Source organism: Pocillopora damicornis, chromosome 3 (genome assembly GCF_964200805.1).
Source record: "Pocillopora damicornis chromosome 3, jaPocDami1.2, whole genome shotgun sequence".
NCBI classification, from domain to species: domain Eukaryota; kingdom Metazoa; phylum Cnidaria; class Anthozoa; order Scleractinia; family Pocilloporidae; genus Pocillopora; species Pocillopora damicornis.
Window position 1 is genome coordinate 28205784 of NC_142672.1, and position 18959 is coordinate 28224742.

At 34.7% G+C, this 18959-nt stretch overlaps 2 protein-coding genes across 3 annotated transcripts; one reads left to right on the plus strand and one right to left on the minus strand.

Annotated features, from left to right (window-relative positions):
* Nucleotides 1–162: 162 nt before the first annotated feature.
* On the minus strand, nt 163–15771 carry LOC113666430 (leucine-rich repeat protein soc-2 homolog). Its single transcript, XM_027182214.2, has 20 exons — nt 15201–15771; nt 14986–15054; nt 12634–12663; nt 12041–12164; nt 11403–11464; nt 11008–11103; nt 10370–10427; nt 10100–10162; nt 9419–9527; nt 8888–8981; nt 8310–8414; nt 7995–8063; nt 6919–6964; nt 6294–6359; nt 5694–5752; nt 5331–5418; nt 5140–5209; nt 4646–4713; nt 3903–4072; nt 163–2929 (listed from the first exon to the last, which is right to left on the minus strand). The coding sequence occupies exons 1-20, from the start codon at nt 15453–15455 to the stop codon at nt 2858–2860; spliced, it is 1773 nt and encodes a 590-aa protein (XP_027038015.2). The 5' UTR covers nt 15456–15771; the 3' UTR covers nt 163–2857.
* Nucleotides 15772–15962: 191 nt separating this feature from the next.
* LOC113666482 (uncharacterized) lies at nt 15963–18063 on the plus strand. 2 transcript variants are annotated; one of them, XM_027182274.2, is made up of 2 exons: nt 15963–16091; nt 16347–18063. In XM_027182274.2, exons 1-2 carry the CDS (start codon nt 16083–16085, stop codon nt 17388–17390), a joined length of 1053 nt encoding a protein of 350 aa, XP_027038075.2. In that variant the 5' UTR covers nt 15963–16082; the 3' UTR covers nt 17391–18063. The 2 variants fall into 2 exon arrangements, with proteins under 2 accessions (XP_027038075.2, XP_089057916.1); XM_089201790.1 differs by lacking the exon at nt 15963–16091 and adding an exon at nt 16102–16193.
* Nucleotides 18064–18959: the final 896 nt, after the last annotated feature.

The window sequence follows — 18959 nt, forward strand, 5'->3', positions numbered from 1 at the left end:
CAGTAAGCATAGGGTTAGTCTGGGTTGCTACCATGTGCTTATCGTTTCCTGAGTGGACCCCTGAGATGATGAACTTTAGGTGAATGGGGTGAACTGGTTCATTAGCAAGAAACCCAAAGAATTTCATTTTCAAATGACCTCACTGACGAAAGTGACTCGCAATGCTCCCAGAGAAATTTATTTATTTGATTAAAAAGTTTGGCTACTTTATATGAACATATATAAATGACTATTGAAATATATCTAATGATGTCTTTCGTTATAGTAACTTAACTCCACTATTATTTACTGTGGCTGGCTTATTTTGTAAGGCTGTCCATACTTACATTACATGTAAATCATAATGACTGAAAATATGCATTTTCCTTGAATATTTTAAGACATTAAAGAAAAACGTTCTTTACAGCCTGTGAGTGTAGCAGGCACTCCTTGTTCCAGAAACAAGCTGGCAAGAAATATGCATGAAAGGAGTGTTTCTCTCTCTTGGGTATGTTCCTAGTGCTCTAGCCTCATTCCTTTCAGGTTTTTATTCTTGGCAAGTTGTGCATTCTTTCCTTTTCAGGTAGCTCATAACAGAATGTAACAGTACCTGCCCTTAATGTATGTGCTTTCGCTAATTTAAGTGGCATATCACAGTAAAAGATATTTTACCCATCAAGGTTACTTTCAAGTTATTGGTACTTAAAGAAACAGAAAGATCCATTTGTGTTGTTTTTATTAGAGTGCAAAGGCAAGCAAAGGGCGAGCCCACAATTTTGATCATGAATTTTTTTAAACAAAGCATATTAAGTACTAAAGTAGCATTCTGATGAGCCATCTTGAATCTCTTGGAAATCAATAATTAAGAGCATTACAATCATGGAGCCTAACTATGACTAACTTCTAACTTGCATGTAATGACAGATCACCACTGAAAGAACATCCTGAGTTCAAGAGTCTGTGGTATTTAAAATAAAGACAGCTCACTTGTGAAAGATAAATGGACAAAATCAAAATTATACAACCATTTTGTGATAAACTTACCACCAGATACTGTACAATTGACAAAATTTGACAGTTGTAAAAAAATAATGATTGGAGACTTTTGGCCATGAAGTTTTCTTCCCACATGCACCTTGATTTACAAACAAGTAATTTTCTTTGCCATGCAGAAATGTGACTGTTTTTAATTCCCAAATAAACAGGTGAAAGTTGAACCAAAATCAGCTTCATAGAAAATTTTTTGTGTTGATTCAAATATCAGATTGTCAATTAGAATGATTGACATAAAGAAAAAATGGAGGCAGTAATTTTGATATTAGGACTGAAGGTGACAAGTATCATATTTTCTTGGACTGTAAGGTTTGCATGGGTGTAAGTACATGTTTATAAAATACCATTCAAGTAACTTCAAATTTTCTAGGAAAATTATCCAAAAAAATTTGTACTGGAAACAATTTCCAACTTTTCCAAGGTTTTGTGCTTTCCTAGCAAAGTTCTCATTTCAACTCAGAGTTTCTAGGACCTTACATACAATTGTAGTGTCATATGTTCTACTGCACAATGTACTACAGTGACTTAACAAATCTTGTCCAATTTCCATTCAAAAGCTTGTGGTTGCCTTTCTTTATCTCTAGTTTCTATTTAATAGAATTTTAGAATTTCCTAAATTAGTAGAAAACCATAAATTATTGTTGATAAAATCTACCTCTGTATATGTAATAAGATAATTGCCCCTACTGTAAGTCTAAAGCAGGTACCCCACCCTTAAAGTGACAGGTAGTGTAATGTAAAAAAAAACTCTCTCCTTCCACCACAAAATGTCTATTGCTTGCTAAGAATCCACCAAAAAATTTACCAAAATTGACTTCCCCAAAGTCTGACCTAAAATAAATGTGTTCAAAATTTTAAACATTAAAAAACGAGTTGGAGCCCAATGAAAGAGTCCCCTTAAATTGAGTAAATCTTGAGTAACGCTTTAAATCTACCTAATCTATGATGAAAACTATAAGAACCTTCCGTGGAAGGAACAGTACAAAAATCACTAATCTATGGAAAGGTCTCAAATTTATGTATCATGACCACACCCAATTTTGTGGCAAAATTCCAAAAAAAAAAAAAAAAGAAAAAAAAAAGGGCATCAAACAAAACCAGCATTACAGATATCAACATTGTTCCCATAAGTGAAGTTGTACCTAGGCTGAGTTAAAAAATAAAAAAAAATCTTGAAATGTCTAGCTTCAACTAACATTTGAATCCATCTCTTGCCACTAACTGATTTAAACTAGGTTAGCTGAGAATAACTGAAAAAAACTGAGAGCAACATGTTCAGCCAAGCAAGAGAAAGTAGGAGTGTTGACAGAACAAAAATTTGTGCTTATTTCATAGCCATTAATTAGCTTAAACTTTGAAAGTTAATTGATTTGCAATCCATTTTCAATTGATTTTTTCCAACCTCAATCACTTTCATTTTATCTTTGGTGTTGCCTGGGAGAGTGGACAATTATTTCCCAGTTCATTCAATCTAATGGCAGCTCGCTGTGATGCAAAAACTCACTTTAACAATTGTGACAAAGCTCCCTTAACTATCCCTAATGTCATGGTTCATGAATTCAAGCCACATGCTAAACTCAGCGAAACTCTAATCTTTAGCCAACAAACAAATAAGACTGAAAAAACTATCAGTTTAAAAACATTTTAACACAACATCCAATTCTTTTTACTTAGTTTGATAAAAATATGCAGCAAGAATTACCACTCATATCTTTAAAATTTTAAGAGCCAAAGACATCAGTAAAAAAAAAAAAACAACAGCAAAAAACTGAAACAAAACCTAACAGGAACACAGCACCAGTGGAAAAGCATTTGAAATATTCTCTCAGACATCTGATGAAGGTACCAGTCCTGCTTGCGCCATCATTCCCCTGTATGGTCCTTGGAGTCTCAGATACTAAAAGAAAAGAAAAGGAAAATTTCATTAGCCACAACAAATTGTTCAAAACTTGCAAATTATTGTGAGTTTCAGTCAATGACTCCTTACACCACAAATGAAATGATCAAACCTCTCTATCCCTGTCTAATGCTTGTCGCTCATGGACCAAGTGAGTAGTCTACAATGAGTGGGAAAAGTCATGCCATGCTCTACTCTTCTTTAAATTTTAAATTTCATTTACAAGGGAGCAGGGGCAGTACTGTGGTGAGAGTGCTTGCTCCCAAGATTTTAGCCTGAGTTCGATTCCTAGACCTGGAGTCACATGAGGGTTGTGTTTGTTGTTTGTTCTTGCCCTTGCTCCAAGGGTTTTTTCCCAGGGTCCTCCAGTTTTCTTCCCTCCACAAAAAACCAACATTCTAAATTCCAAATCGACATGGAAACATTGGACAAGAAGAACTAGCTTGTGGAATGTCCACTGCTAAATCCCATTTATTTTATTTATCTCCCAATCTCCCCCATTTCAAAGTTTTATAATGTTAAAAAAATTGTCCCTAACTTTCAAGTAACTTATTAGAGACTAATTACTTGATTTCTGTTTATTATGTTAGAGGATTGTTGACCACCTACTAAGGTGAGGTGTGTCAATTACTATTATTGCCACTTGCTGAAGCTTGCCAACAAGTTTTCTGTGACTCAGAAATGAAGTATTAAATCAAAAAATAATATTAAATCTAAAGGTCTGATATTTGCTTCCCTATGGAGTATTCAGAATATTCATTTTTTCCTATCTTTATGTAAAATAACTAAAAAGCCTAATATTAAAATAAATAACCTATTTACAGTGACTTTGTTGTAAAAAAAAAAAATAATGGTAATAAAAATGACAAGCACAAGGTCATGAAGTGGGTTTCTCCTGTTTTTGTCAAATTCCGCTGAATCAAATTCAAGAAATTGAAAATTGCCAGATTCAAGTCCTGAGCTCACACTGTACCTGTATGACTAAAGATGGTCCACCAGCCACAACTTCAGCTGGGAAACTGCTTAGAGGGCAGTTTTCAATGCTCATAATCTGCAATGCATTGCATAAAGCAAGTTCATAGGGAAGAGACTGAAGGCTGTCATTGTCATTGAGATACAGCTGTTCAAGGGATTCCATTTTACCTATTAAAAAGAATTTTAATAGACAGAGAAAACGTAAAATAATAATCAACAATTCACAGTCTTAGTCTAAATGCTGAAATACTGTTGTATATCCTAGGGGTTGCTTATTTAAAATTTCAGCTAAAAGGAGGCTCTTATTGGAAAAGAGGCCTGCTGTAATTGGCTATGCTGTTGCGGTGTCCCTGCCATTTTTTGTTGTTCTTTGTCATTTTCTTTCTTTTTTTTGTTTTCATCTATTATTTTGATTGTTGTTGTGTGGTGAAGGGGGATGCTTAATTAGAAACTTTCAATTCCTGTACTGATTCCACTTTAGTTGGAACTTTGAAGGTTATAAAATAATGGCAATGTATTCAGGTCTTCCTTGTATCCCTTCTAGTTAAGAAAGAGAGGAAGGAGTGGGAGAGGGGGGGGGGAGGGGGTGCTTTTTTGAGAGGGGCACTTGTTTTTTATTATGGCCTAAGGGGGAAGGCACTTATTTAGGGGAGTTTCCTTACTGGAGTAAATACGATATATCATCATCGTTCAGTTGATTGAAAGTCAAGCTGTGTGAATCTTGAGTGAGTGGTTACATACCTATTTCATCTGGAAGTTGAGTGAGGTCATTTTCACCAACACTTAGATATGAAACATTGGTGAGGTATCTGGTGAAAAGGAAAAGAAAAGAAACTTTAATTTTAATTTTCAAAGTAAATCTCTAGCTTAATTAAACAGGAGAAAAAAGGAATTTATAAACACAAACAAATCATTTCTGTAGTTTAATCATCATATGATCCTTCTTAACAAGTCAGTTTGTATCAGTGTTTTATATTTTTAAATCACAACTTTAACCCTAAAATCTTATGAGTAATTCTCTGTTCTGACAAAGTGCAACAATAAACATGTAAGTTAGATAAGCCCTGAAGCAGTTTTCTAAACTATTGCCATCTTTCTCCTTTGGATAACATTTATTCATTTACTTGTAGGGATGACGCCAAAGACTTAAACATGGACTTAACATTTTCTAAGTAACTTACCTTCAGTTATAATATAACAGCATTAAATATAATTTTGACAAAGATTTCACTAACCCTATTGATCTTGGAAGAGTTGTTAGATTGTTTGACTGCAGAACTAATCGCTCCAAACTCCTAAGAAAAGCTGGAAAAACAAAGAGTAAAAATTAAAGCTTCTGTACACAAGTTATCTCATTTTTTTCCAAAAACAGAAGTTCAAATTTCTTATCAACCTGTCAATAGCAATGAATAATCACTCTAAATACCAATTTCATTTGGAAGTAACTCCAGTCTATTTTCCTCTAAGTCTAGTGCTCTAAGTTTCTTTAGTTCACCCAAGCCACGTGGTAATCTCTGTAAAAGAAGATGACATGGGAGTCAAAAATGAGAACAAATCCCACAAGGCTAGAGTAGAGCTCCTCCCAAGAAAGAAATTTATTAGTTACAGTGTTTAATCCTTGACAGCACTCTGTTACAAGTTAAATGATCTGCCTCTACAGAAGGTTTTAAAAAAACCTTCTGATCACTTCAAAAAAATTCCTTCCCAGTAAATGTTATTTGTCTGCTGTATTTCACTGTGAGAATCATTTATCTACACATCAAAATGAGTCCAACAATGAGATACTTACTCTAAGAAGGTTATTACTGAGAATCAGAACTTCCAGGTTTGTAAGCCACTGAATGTCCTCTGCAACAAGATAAATGACATTACATGCAAGACTAAGAAGTACTCAATTAAAATGAACCCAGAGTTTTCACAAAATGTTTATCTTAATCCTAAACAGGATTTGGATTCATACATTTTTACAAATTTATTTACAGTTCACAAAGAGAAAGGTGTCAAGTGGGCCTTTTAAAGCCACATGGTTTAAACCTTTGCTGACATTTTGACAACTGTGGGATTTTTCGTCAGCAATTATGGTAAAATGAGTTGAAAGTAGCCAGCTGAAAATGGCAGACTAGCTGAGGGTTTTGGGTAGTTTCTGGCCCTTATTGACACCATGGTACTCCTCTAATTAATAAACTTGAATTTAATTAGTCAAATTTAATAGAGAGCATTTCAAATGAGGGTTGTAAGTTTGCCAGTTTTTTAAAGCAATGCTCACCACAGAGTGAGGTGAGGTAAACCCAGAGCAATTCCAAACTTCTGTAAACTCAAATGAAAACTGTAGTTCAATGGTTTTTCCCATATGTTGAAGTGATATAATCATAAACTCAAGATAACATACCTGGAAGCCTTGAAAGCTGGTTGGTTCCTAGGTTAAGCTCAACCAGACTAATCCAGCTGCCAAAATCTGAAAATAAAATATCACTGTGCTCAAAATGCAAAACATTCAAGAAGCAATAATTACACCATTTACACCATATTAAATGCTGAGTATGTTGTTTACAGTGTCATAAAAAATCAGTAATCTAAAAGTCTATGATATTCTGGTATATGTATGGCTGTCTGTGATAAAAAAAAAACATCTAAAACACTTACTAGATCTGGGCTTGATAACACAGTTAAACATGGCCAAATTTTAGTTTTAAAGTTGATACCTTTAACTAACAAAATTTAGTGACATGAATGTCCACTCTCCTTGGAACTTCAGTTTAAGTTCATGGAGACTAATGAATTCAATAATGGTACCACCCATGTACACAGTTTTGGTTTCAAGTACAACAAAGCATGCTTGTAACCAACAGGAAAATAGTGCAAGACAGTCAGAAGAGTCTTAATTTTGCAGAATAATCCCAGGTATGAAAGAGTCACTTAAAAAAGGGAACATTCATCACTATCCAGACATCAATAACATTTAACAATCAAGGGATTCTGCTATAAGAAAAATAACAACATGCACATGTTTTTACCCAATGGCAGTGCTGCTATTTGATTCTCTTTCATGTTTAGCTTTGTCTGTAAAGAAGTGAAAAGTTCTCAGTATAGGTTAAGTTAAAAGTTCACATTACTATAAATTAGTTACTAGATAACAGATACATTAGATAATTAAATTAGTTAGATTAAATCTGTATTGTAACTTACAATACTCTGTTTACAATGACAGTTATTCCAGTACTCCCTTGATTACATACATATTTTTTGATCAAATTAAATCATTTTATGAAATTAACCCTTTAACTCCCAAGATCTCATTAGTAATTCTCTTTACTGTCTGCCAAATGATTCTTATTATGTTAGATTGGAGAATTTGGTGTAGGATCAATTAGTAATCCCATATTTGATGTTTTTCTTTATTCTCATCACTTATCTGTGTGATATTGTATAGATATTGTAAGGAGGAATTCTGCCTTGGTCACTCACAGGAGTTAAAGGGTTCATGTTCTATATTTGTTGTCGTGTATGGAAAATAGAGACATCCATTGGTCAGTTTATGGTACACTTCTTCTACAATGCACATAGCAAAAAAGAAAAAAAAATTAAAAAAAAAAAACACTTGACACTGGTCTTTTTGATACTTTTTCCAACTGACAACACATGATCCTTATTTGTGGGGAGTGACAAGGGGTTTAAGCAAAGGAGTTGGAGTTATACAGGAGAAAGGAAGGAAAAGATATTTGAAAAGGTGGAAAGGCAAAGAAAAATTGTTGTAAAAATACAAACATTTGTCTGATGTGTTTGCCCATACATGAGACAATAGGGGAATGAAAGGCTTGGCGGGCAGTAAGGCAGGGAACAGAAGGCAGAACATTCTCACCACACTGTCACCTCAATTTGTCTACCATTCTTCATTTCATGTCACCACTCTCTCCAAATATCATTTGGCTGATACCCAGATATACAAATATGGCATTACTGGAAAGTTTTTATTTATCAACAACAACTAACTAGGACTTTATTTCAAGCCTTGAACATGTTGATCCTATTGAAGGATGATTGTATCAAAATGAGAAAAAGTATGATCTATTAATCATTATAATTATCTTACCAAATACTTTGCTTTTGAAAAGGCTCCGAATGGAATTTTCTGTACTTTGTTGTGTTCCATGGTAAAAGTCTGACAGTAAAGGAGGTAATTTAGTAACCATAGATTACCAGTTATGTCAGTGTAAACAAAAAAATAACATAATTGTAGTTATAGTGAAACTAATAAAAATATACCTGGTTTGACAGTCAAGAAGACAAAGTGAGAGTATATTACACACCCAGAAAAATACCCACCTGCAAAGAGTTGCAACCCTCTTCCCTTATTTTTTTTTAATTAATAAAAACTCTATAAAAATTAAAGCTTATTATAACCTACTTGAACTGCAGCAAATTGCTTGGGTGGCCCAGTTGGGAAATGTTCAAAGTTATTCCTGGACAAGGTGACATTGTTCAACATTTTCAAGCAATGAAGAAGATTATCCTTAAAACCAAGAGAAAAATGTTAGCTGCTAATATAAGTAATCCCTAAAATCACACTCAAATGTAGTTGACAATCTTAACAACTCAATTAAAAGTATTAAATACAAAAAAATCTGTTCCATTAAGATAGTTTCCATTGACACTAAAGTTGAAATTAAGCACAGTATGGTTGAGAAAGAGTTTCAACAATGTTGTAAGGTTGAATTGGACTGAGAGAAAAGCCAAAGAATTGTTGGAATAGGGCTACTTTGTTGCTCTCCTAGCAAGCTGGCATTATAGGAATGAATACAGGAAGGAAGGAAGGAAGGAAGGAAGGAAGGAATGCAAGTAAAGAGCTTTAGGGTCAGGCTTAATCCCTGTCAGACTTTCAGATTGGTCTCTCTTTCATCTTCATCTGACAGTTTCATTAGAGATTTCTCTCTCTAAATCTTTGTAAAACACAATTTTTTGACAATACAACCTAAATGTCCTTACTGGTAGTTCAGAGACATTGTTGCCTTCAATATTGAATTCATCAATCTTTGTGCAATTTGCTAAAGATGCAGGCACTGCAGAGAGCTGATTGTATCTGTTGAAAAAAAAAGACTTCCTTTTAGAAGTAAATATCAGTTTCCACCCCATTTATTCTACATCAAGGTGACTATACCTTGCCTCTTCTTGACTGTCAGTAGTTATTTTTTGTAATACTCTATATCACGATGCATCACATGTACAATATGCATCCAATTTCACAATGATCATGGTCACTTTTATCTTGAAAAGCACCCAGCAAAAACAACAGAACATTTTTTTTTCATACATATTGTTATTGACATTGCTCAAAAACAATGCTTTTCATGGCTTTGTCAGCACTCAGTAACAAAATACATTTCTATAGTTTTGCAAGTATACATGCTGTATGTTCACATTTTTTTAAAGACAAATAGCAAAGTATACTTTGTTATGCATGCTCTCCACTTTATGTTGTTACAGGAACTATTTAATCAATGCAGTTGTCAAACCTACCTGAGCCCCAACCTGGTCATTTCAGTCAGGTTGCCTATTGTGTCAGGTATTTCCGGAATATCATTATGTTGAAGATCAAGTGATGTCATTTGGACACAATTTCCAATTTCTACACATTCAAAAGACACAGTTAGTAAAGAGGTCAGATTATTATCTAACAAACTTGCAGGAACTGTATTATCAGCTTATCAGCAGTACATCTCAGCACCATTCGACCTGCATTTTTCAATGCTGTCACGCACAATCACCATTTTTAGCTGGTTAACTTCCCAATAACCAATTTAGTGTTTATGATTTTGCAAACTTTATGTTGTATTTAAAATCAAATCTCTGTAACGGTTAAAATGACAAGACTCCTCTGGCTCTGATCTACAGCTGTGTCTAGCCAACTGGAAGCTGTAATGGATTTTTGGCAGTGACTTTCCTTCAAAGATTGTTGTTTAACTTGGTGAAAGACATGTATGACTGTCTGACAGACAGAAAAACAGACTGACCAACAAACAGACAGACAGACTGACTGATTTACCCACTGATTAACTGACTGAATGACCTTCTGACTGAGTCATTGACCAATTGCCAGACTGACTGACCGACTGACAGACCAACCGACTCATTGACCAATTGGCTGCCTGACTGACTGATGGATGATAGAGCCATAAACTACTACTAACAATAACTAACCTCTAGGAAGACTTGTGATGTTGTTGTGAGAAACATCAAGGGTAAGAAGATGAACAAGCTGACCTGCAAAAAAACATACCATGATTAGGCTGATTAGCCTGCCTGTGCTTTCTTTTATTACCACCAACCTGGACCTTAGTGACTTTCCAAAAAAATTGTGAATTGAAATGCATGCCTTCTGAACAGTACAGTTTATAATCCACCAAACTCAGCTGACTTTTCGTTTAGTAAGGCAAAGTGTAGCTAGTCTCACTTATCACTTAAAATTACCTATGACAGCGGGTAACTCTTTAATCTTGTTCTCTCTGAGACTCAATCTCTCAAGGAGCTGTTCATGGAAAAAAGAGACAGTGAGAGGCATCTAGAATTACATATTACACATAAATTTAAATGAGATATTTTCATAGCTCACAAGTTTCACCACATTGATCATTAAACTGCACATGAATATGACATCACAAGACAAAGAATATGTGATACAGTAAATGCTTAGTGCATTCTACAGCTGTGTTATCAATCCCATGAAACTGGGTGCCAAGGTCTGAAAAGCTTTTATACGGGTTATGCAAGTTGTCTAAAATCAAAAGTTGGTCTCCAAGAATACCTGGGCTTTGCTAGGGCATAAAATTCCTATTAATAAGTATTCTCTTGTACACTACCATAAATATATAATTTTCAGCTCTCTCTACATTCAACACCACAAAGATTATTCTTTCCCTTTGTTTGTCTTTTCCTGGGTGGGGTTCAATTTTGAATCTATGGCAATTAACAAAGGAAACTGGGTTGTGCCTAATTACCAATGCTCAATTATGCAATAATCTCAACTGAAACATGCGTACCAAAATTAATTAACAAGGTGGTGGCAAATTTGTGATACAAAATGTGGAAAAAAAATCATCCTGACTTACTCTTAAATTTCCAATTCCAGCTTCAACTATGACAAGTCTATTAAATCTAAGGAATAGAGTTGTTAACGATACAAGCTGATATACCACTGGTGGAATCTGAAGGAATAAATAATATCAATAAAAAGTCAGTAGGTTTTAGATATAAATCAAGTACAGTATATGTGTAAGAGACCAATTGTTCCCATGGTAAGCTTGTTTGTAATACAAGTTAAAATAGTTTGATTCTGATGTCACCTGGTAGAAGCAGCAGCCACAACATTAATGTGCTGGATTCCTGGCCACAAAATCCAGCTTTATGTCATGGCTATTTATTGTATCTCTTGATTTGTACTTGAGCTATAATAAGTCAATTTCACACACCTACATTTTTGCATGTTAAGACAGAAAAATGGTACCTCTTTCATCTTGTTATGTCTCAAGTCCAGAAGTTTTAAATTCTTAAGCTTTACCACAGTATCTGTTAAAAAAAACCCATGTTTGACATCAATTCACTTATCAAGAAAATCCATGATGCTACGATTTACACCATTTAAAAAGAACAGTAGGAGAAGAAATAAAGCCTTTCAAAGGAAACAGGAGAAGTATATGATTCCATAAAAGCAATTCTAAAATGATCACCTGAATTCAACCAAATTGTCTCCGATTCACAAAGCTTTTAGATAAGTACAGAAAACTCTCCCAACAAATAAGATGCTACTTAGTCCATTGTATTGTTTTATGCTTCATACAGTGTGCTAGTTTATACTTTGAGTTTTCATCAGCTCCTTCCCATATTTTTCTCTGTTCTGAATGACTACAGTTATTACTTTGGCTTCAGTGTAAGTTTATAACAATCAATTGAAAGTCAAATTACATAATCTACATGTACATCATGTATCATCACATAAAATTCTACTCCCTTTCCACACTCAGTATCTAAGTCACTGTTTTCACTCAACAGTTCAATGGTAACACAATTATGATTAATCTAAACTTGCAAAACAAAGTTGCATCAAACTTTAAAAATTATTAAGCTAGAATTAAATTTAATTACCTGGTAAGTCAGTCAAGTTGTTTTCATTCAGTGCCAGTTTCTCTAAATTTTTCAACATCCCAACCTCAGGTGGAAGAGTTGCAATTTTGTTTCCATACAAGTAGAGTTCCTTCAATTGGGTCAGCTGAAAAGAAAACAAAGATCAAAAAAAATTTATGAGAGAAAGTTAGACCTTAGTAAGTAAGTCAGTCAGTCAGTTAGTCAGTCAGTCAGTCAGTCAGTCAGTCAGTCAGTCAGTTAGTCAGTCAGTCAGTTAGTTAGTTAATCAGTTGTTCAGTAGGTCAGTCAGTAAGTCAATTAGTTTGTGAGTCAGTTGCTCAGTTAGTCAGTAAGTCAGTAAGTCAGTCAGTTGGTCATTCTGTCGTCTGGTCAGTTAGTGGACTAGCTAGTCAGTCTGTCCATCATTGAGTGAGTCAGTTAGTTAGGAGACAGTCAGCTTTTAGGTTCATTAATAAATTAGTTGGCAAGTAAATCAGTCAGTCCATCCAACAGTCAGGTAAGTCCTCTGGTCTAGCAGCTGATTCGTTGGTATGTCGGTCAGACATACAGTCAGCTGTAATTAGTCAATCAATCACTCAGATAAACACTCATACCTCTTTGAGCTCCTTAGGAATGGCTGTAACCTGAAAACAAAAACAAAATCATTTTTGCATAGCATTACAAATTTTTTTTGCAAACTTTTCAAGGAAAGGAAAGACTCATCCAAACAGAGAAGTCTCCCCAACAGTTTTACAATCTTGCTTGGAGGGCCACTTTTTTCTGCCTCAAAATTAAATTCAAGGATCAGTTAAACCATATTTTTGTAACTTGTCTCTCATGGCTGAATTAAATGGCCCCATGGTGGCTCTATTCATAGAGATGGAAGCTTAGGGTTATTTCCATTCGGTACTAAATCAGCAACATCTAGCTTGTCCAATGTAAAAAAAAAAGTGCCTTCTACAACATGTACCAAGATATCATGGCTAATTCTCTCAATGAGGATTGACTCTCTTATGAGGGCTAATGTTACATCAAGAAAATGTAACCTTAACCCTTTAACTCCCAAGATCTGATTGTTAATTCTCCCTTCTAGTTGCTACACATTTCCTTGTAAATAGGTTGCGAGAATTTGGTGTTAGATCAAGATAACAACTCATTCCTGATAAGTTTGAGTATTCTCATTACTTGTTTGCTAGATAATGTATGGATATCATAAGGGGAGAAATTACATGTTAATCACTTCTGGGATTTATTGGTCATTTCTGTGATTCTTGTTATCTCTCTGAATCATATTGTACTTGAATTGCTAGGAAAATTTACAAACTGAATAGTTTTGGGAGCAAATTTTACACTTCATGTTTGAAAAACTGGCTTTGATATCTTTCTGCCATAACCTTTTTTGTGTCTTGTGATAGCAATTTTTTTTCCCTTAGAAGTTCATGCCATTATTATAAAATAACTCAAATCATTTTAACCCTTTAAATCCTGTGAGTGATCAAGACAGAATTTCTCATTACAATATCAAAATAATATCAAGCAAACAAGTGACCAGGAAAATTAAAAATATCACATTGAGGATTATCAGTTGATCCAACACCAAAATTCCCCAAATTAATATCATAAGAATTGTCTAGTGGACAGGAGAATTGCTATCAGGAATGAAAGAGTTAAAAAAGAGCTTACAGTGATAAATACTGTTTTTCCCAGTGGGAGGAGGGTTCCCCACTGATGACAAAGAATATTTTCTTTTGAAAATAATAAAACGAGAAGTCAATTTCTCTATATGTTCGTGAGATTATGATTTCTGAAATAATCCTTCTTGGTGATTAATTAAGTTTTTTAAAGACTGTTTGTTCATCTGTAGTTTGAATTCAATGTAGGAATGCTCTGAATGATTAAATCTTAATTAATAGGTTTTTCTTATAGAGACAAAAATTCACACTCAGATGTAAATGTCAAGGCTAACTTTAAATTAAATTATAAAAATTTATGTTAATTATTGAAACAAATGTGTATTGAACATTATTTTGGTGCTTTGATAACCAGATTGAAACACATCTCATAATTGAATCATAGAATATTTTCAAAACAATATGATGTTTTCATGCACAGCCCTGAGCACATCAACACAGACCAATAATATTACAAAAAAATTAAAAATGAAAAATCTTTGATTCACTTAGGATAATTTGAAATTGTCAATGGATATCCTTGAAATATGGCTTTTAAATTTATTGTTGCCAATGCTTTAGTTGACTTTATGATTAAAATCACTTCATTACACAATTGTAAATTAAAAACTCCAGTGAAATTGTCATGCAAGGTGAGACTGTGTTCTTTTGTGATCAAGAGCTACACAGTGAATATTCAATTTTCAGGAAAGCTTCCAATCTCTTATTTATATGCTTAAATGTCAAACAAAATTCTGCTTAGCTTAACAAAGCTTTCTTTCCTGATAGATATGTCACAGTGGCTAAAGTTCAGCTAAAATCAATAAGATAGTAGTTTAGCTCCCGAAGACAGGTGTTACCAGTTCTCCACTGTGTCGAATATTCAACAGAAGTCAAAAACACAACCATGTTATGGTCATCTTTTATAATCACGCCCTAGCACATATTCCCTGCTAGCTGATTGTCCTCAAAAGTTTAATTCGTGAGAAGAAAAAAAAATTATCGACAACGAAATTTGACCAGCTGCAATCAAATACCCCAGAGGCAAAAGTGTAGATTTTTATCCCGGAAATCTAGCAGCTCACTTGATATCTGCTAGCTTGGTTTCTTGGAAGTTTGGTTACAAGCCCACTAAGGGTACATCGCGGCCGATTAAGTTGTTCTTATGCGATACACTTGAGAAAAATTTTTGACTCGGACAAAACTGTTGATCTGGATAATCGAACAATATGCAGCCCACCTCCAAAATTTAGTTCCAGTTTAATTATTACGAATATTAGATTAAAAAATTCTTACCGCTGCTTTGCTAAGATCTAGGTGCGTGGATCCTTCTTCGCGGCATTTCATAATTGCCTTGTGCACATCCTTCCGAAAGAGTGAGAAAAAAAGTTACAAGTAAATATAGCTAATGACCAATACAAGCTCACTAACAAAAATTATATACATTCCCGTTCTCTCAGAAGAATGCAAAACTTGGCGAGCATAACAAAATGTTTTTGTCCACATCTTACCAAATCTGGTGTCGATTTTTTCTTCTTCGCTGCTGACTGAGCTTTCTTCGCTCCAGGAAGAGCAACTTTGACCACTCTTTCTTTCTTGGAGTCATCGTGTTTGCCACTTTTCGAATGCGATGTTCCTGACGATATACTTGTTGCTCCCTCATCTAACATCCCGGTATTCACAGAATCACCGCTCTCGTTGGTATGATTCATGTTCGTTAGATCTGGGGAATCAGAGTCAGCTCTGGTTTTTGTTCCGCGTCTCATCACTCTGAGAAAATAATCGCTGATCAACTCCAATCGGTCAAGCTTGTAAACCTCGGTTGCTGATAACTGCTCATCAAAAATTTTACACTCAGAATACACTTCACTGTCTATTCGAATGAAGTATTCAAAAATCGTTTGGTCGAGAATACATCTTATTGCGTAAAATCTTGAAGGAAGCTGGCAACGAGGTAGTCATCGTGTTGAACGGAAAGAAAGTGACTCCGTAGCAGTCCAAAACCAAATAAACACAAAGTTACTGGGAGAAACTTCAGTTGGAAGACATGACACTTCTCACTGCTGCTCTTCCAGTGGACTGGAGCAGAACTCACAGGAAATATCAATAATGGCCTCCTTTTGGTAATCCTCAAACGGGTCCTTACCTAGGGATACTGAGGTCTTTCACACTAAAATATTAATTGCAGCTGGTAAATGATTTTACACTTCAACTTAATTTCATTAAACTTTGCAAAATATTTCATTAGTTCTCAGCTCATATTATATTTTTTCAGTTGACCCGAAGAAAAATTTTACTTTAATACGAGATCTAAGAGAATCCCTTAGGGGACGGGGAGGTCCTTTGGGTACCCCCGCCAGTGGAAGTAGAACATTTGCTCGAGAGTCGGTTGAATGTTAACGGTAAGTAACAATTGTTTTCGCGCTTTTTTCCACTTTACTGGTTTGAGTTGAGTTTTTCTTTGAAGAAATCATCTTGCTGTCTTATATTTTCCTTAAATTACGGTTTGTCTAAAATCCTCCCCTTATACCTGAGCAAATCATCTTCATTTTCTGCTTAATGATGACTCTTGGAGTCCTCCATTGGAAAAAGTCATCAGCAGGTACATCGTTGAACTACTCAAATTTGTTAATTGAAATTCATTATTTCTTTTGTAGAATATAAAAATGTCAGAGCAGGATCAAAGGGAGAAGATTAGCGCTTGGTTAAGCAGTACTGACGCTAAGAGAGAGTTCTTCCTGAATAGTGATGATCTGGACATGCTGAACTACCAACACCGTCAAATGGAACATCCTGTGAGAGGAAGACCCGTGAAACTATGGAATCCTAAAGATTTAGAGAAAGCGGCAATAGAGAAGTACGGGAAGAAAGAATTCCTAGCCAAGCTTGACAGAAGGGCTCGTCGAAAGCCGAATCATTGTGCAATTTTCAACAATGGAAAGGAATCTATTGAGATTAAACACACAGAGGGAAAGAAGAGAAAGAGAGCACTGAGCAAGGATAGTGATGACGGTAATGATAATGGTGATGACGAGTCCTATGGTGGACTTGAGGAGCTTTGTGTTGTTATAAAGAAATGTAATAAGGAGCAGCTGGAGCAGATTGTAACACTTATGGCGCAAACTGATTCTTCATTTTTGGAACTTTTTAAGAAGGTAAAGCTAGTTTCCTTGTTACCAAGATCAAAATTCCAGACAGCCTATCCAGAGCTTGCAAAGCTCCTTTCTACAGAAAAAGATGATAATGACTCAGGTCATACAGAATGCACAGATGATGATGATGACAAAGAAGGAGGAGATGATGACAAGAGAGCTTCAAATATGGATTTAGAAGGGTCGTGGACTCTGAGTATTGTAACACCTACTCGTAGAAAAGGTGAAGAAGGGTCATTAGATATAATTTTTTTCAGCTCAGGGTCCAGTGTCGATGGCAGTATTTGTTTTCCATCTTCATGTTGTTTAGGGGATATTGTGGGATTCAAAACAAATGGCACAATGGAGGACACAAACATTTGTTTTGAGACAAGAAGTGAATCAAAGCATGAATGGTACACTGGTGTACTACAAACTTTTATTTCAAGAGATGAAGAAGGAGTTCAAGTGTCAGGGTCTTTTTGGCCAGGTTTCAAAAAGCAAGATTTACCAAATACAATACATTTTACTGGAAGAAAAGCTGGGGCTACAACAGCTAAAATCCAATGAGGAAACATAATAGCATTTTTTCTTTTTCTGCTTGAACCGGTTTTCTTGATTTTTGTTCAAATATAAAAAATTAACTTGGAATATCCCAAATTATGATTGAGCTTCCAATATGCAACAGGAGTAATGAGAAATCTTAACTTTGTAACAAGCAATTTTGTTTAAAAAGAAATTCCCACTTACATGCTTAGGCTGTTCTATGTCTAGATAAAAAACACAAAGCTTTTGCAATCTTTTCCAAACAGAATATTTCTAAATTAAGCGGGTTTGATTATTATTTTGTGATTTCTAGGAAGTGGCAGTTACTTTGTGGAAAGATAGTAAGTTAATACTTCCGGTCAAAGAGGATAGGATTTTTAAAATTGGATGATGGATAACCTTTAAATCTTGATTATTATCTTTTATTCAGTTTTTTAGAGATAATGTTGATTTGAAACTTAATTTGGTCCAGGAGATATCTTAGAGAAGATAACAATAGTATGGTTTTTTTTTCATTTATAATTTAAATCTTTTTATCATTTTGTTTTCTTGGATTATCAATAGTGATTGCAAAGTCTTGTATAAACAATTTTGTATTTATAGGAATGCAATTTTTTGTGGATTGTGTAGTTTCCATAATTGTCTGTTGTGTATATAGACATATTATTATACATTAAACTCACTATCTCTTTTCTGATTGGTGGAAAGTGTACCATGAATTTTGAAAATCAGGGCTGGGAATGTCATCTAGCTGCAGATTATAGAATAATCATGCCAAGGACGCTCAAGGCCATGAGTAATCATGTCATGTATGACTGTGGTGCATGATTTCTAAGGGTAATTATGTCAAATTCACATGCTGTGTGTTGTTTGCTGATTTATATATATATATGCATGCTCACTAGTTTATCTAGTTTGAGCACTCTGGCATGGCTTAGATGATACCACACGTGTGAGATCACTTGGGGTGGCTATATAGCCTTACCTCCATCCTAGCATCAGCATTGCACTGATGAGGCCCAGAAGGCCGAAACAGTACTGTCTGCAGTTAGTTATATATATATATATATATATATATATATATATATATTTACTCATTTAGAAATAAATTATTAATTCCACTTACTGTCATGACCATTTTTTTTGTTCAATGTGTTGTAAACAATTATTAGATTTGGTTTTTGTGATATCCAGAATAATCAAGGTCTCTGTGGGGGTTATCAGCCTCAAGCTTTCAGCATTGGCTGATAACCCCTACCTTGACCTTGAGTATTCAGGATAACGCTAAAACCTTGTTCAATAAGTGTTTATTCTATGGTCCAATTATATCTGGCAGTGCAGTCCTTCTGCAGCAAGATAAGGGAATGTTATTAATGGAATTCCATTGAACAGCTATATGAGAAACCTATTGCTAAATTAAGATGTAGTTATTGTTTTGTTGCCTGTTGTTATATGATTGGTTCATTCTGTTTTGCAAATGTGTTAGTATTTTTACCAATGTAACCTTGATCAAATTGAGAGTTAACTCCAATGGGAAATTATCATCAGCTCACTCCATGCAAAAGAGGTAGAAAGAATTGAAATGTTTCCTTT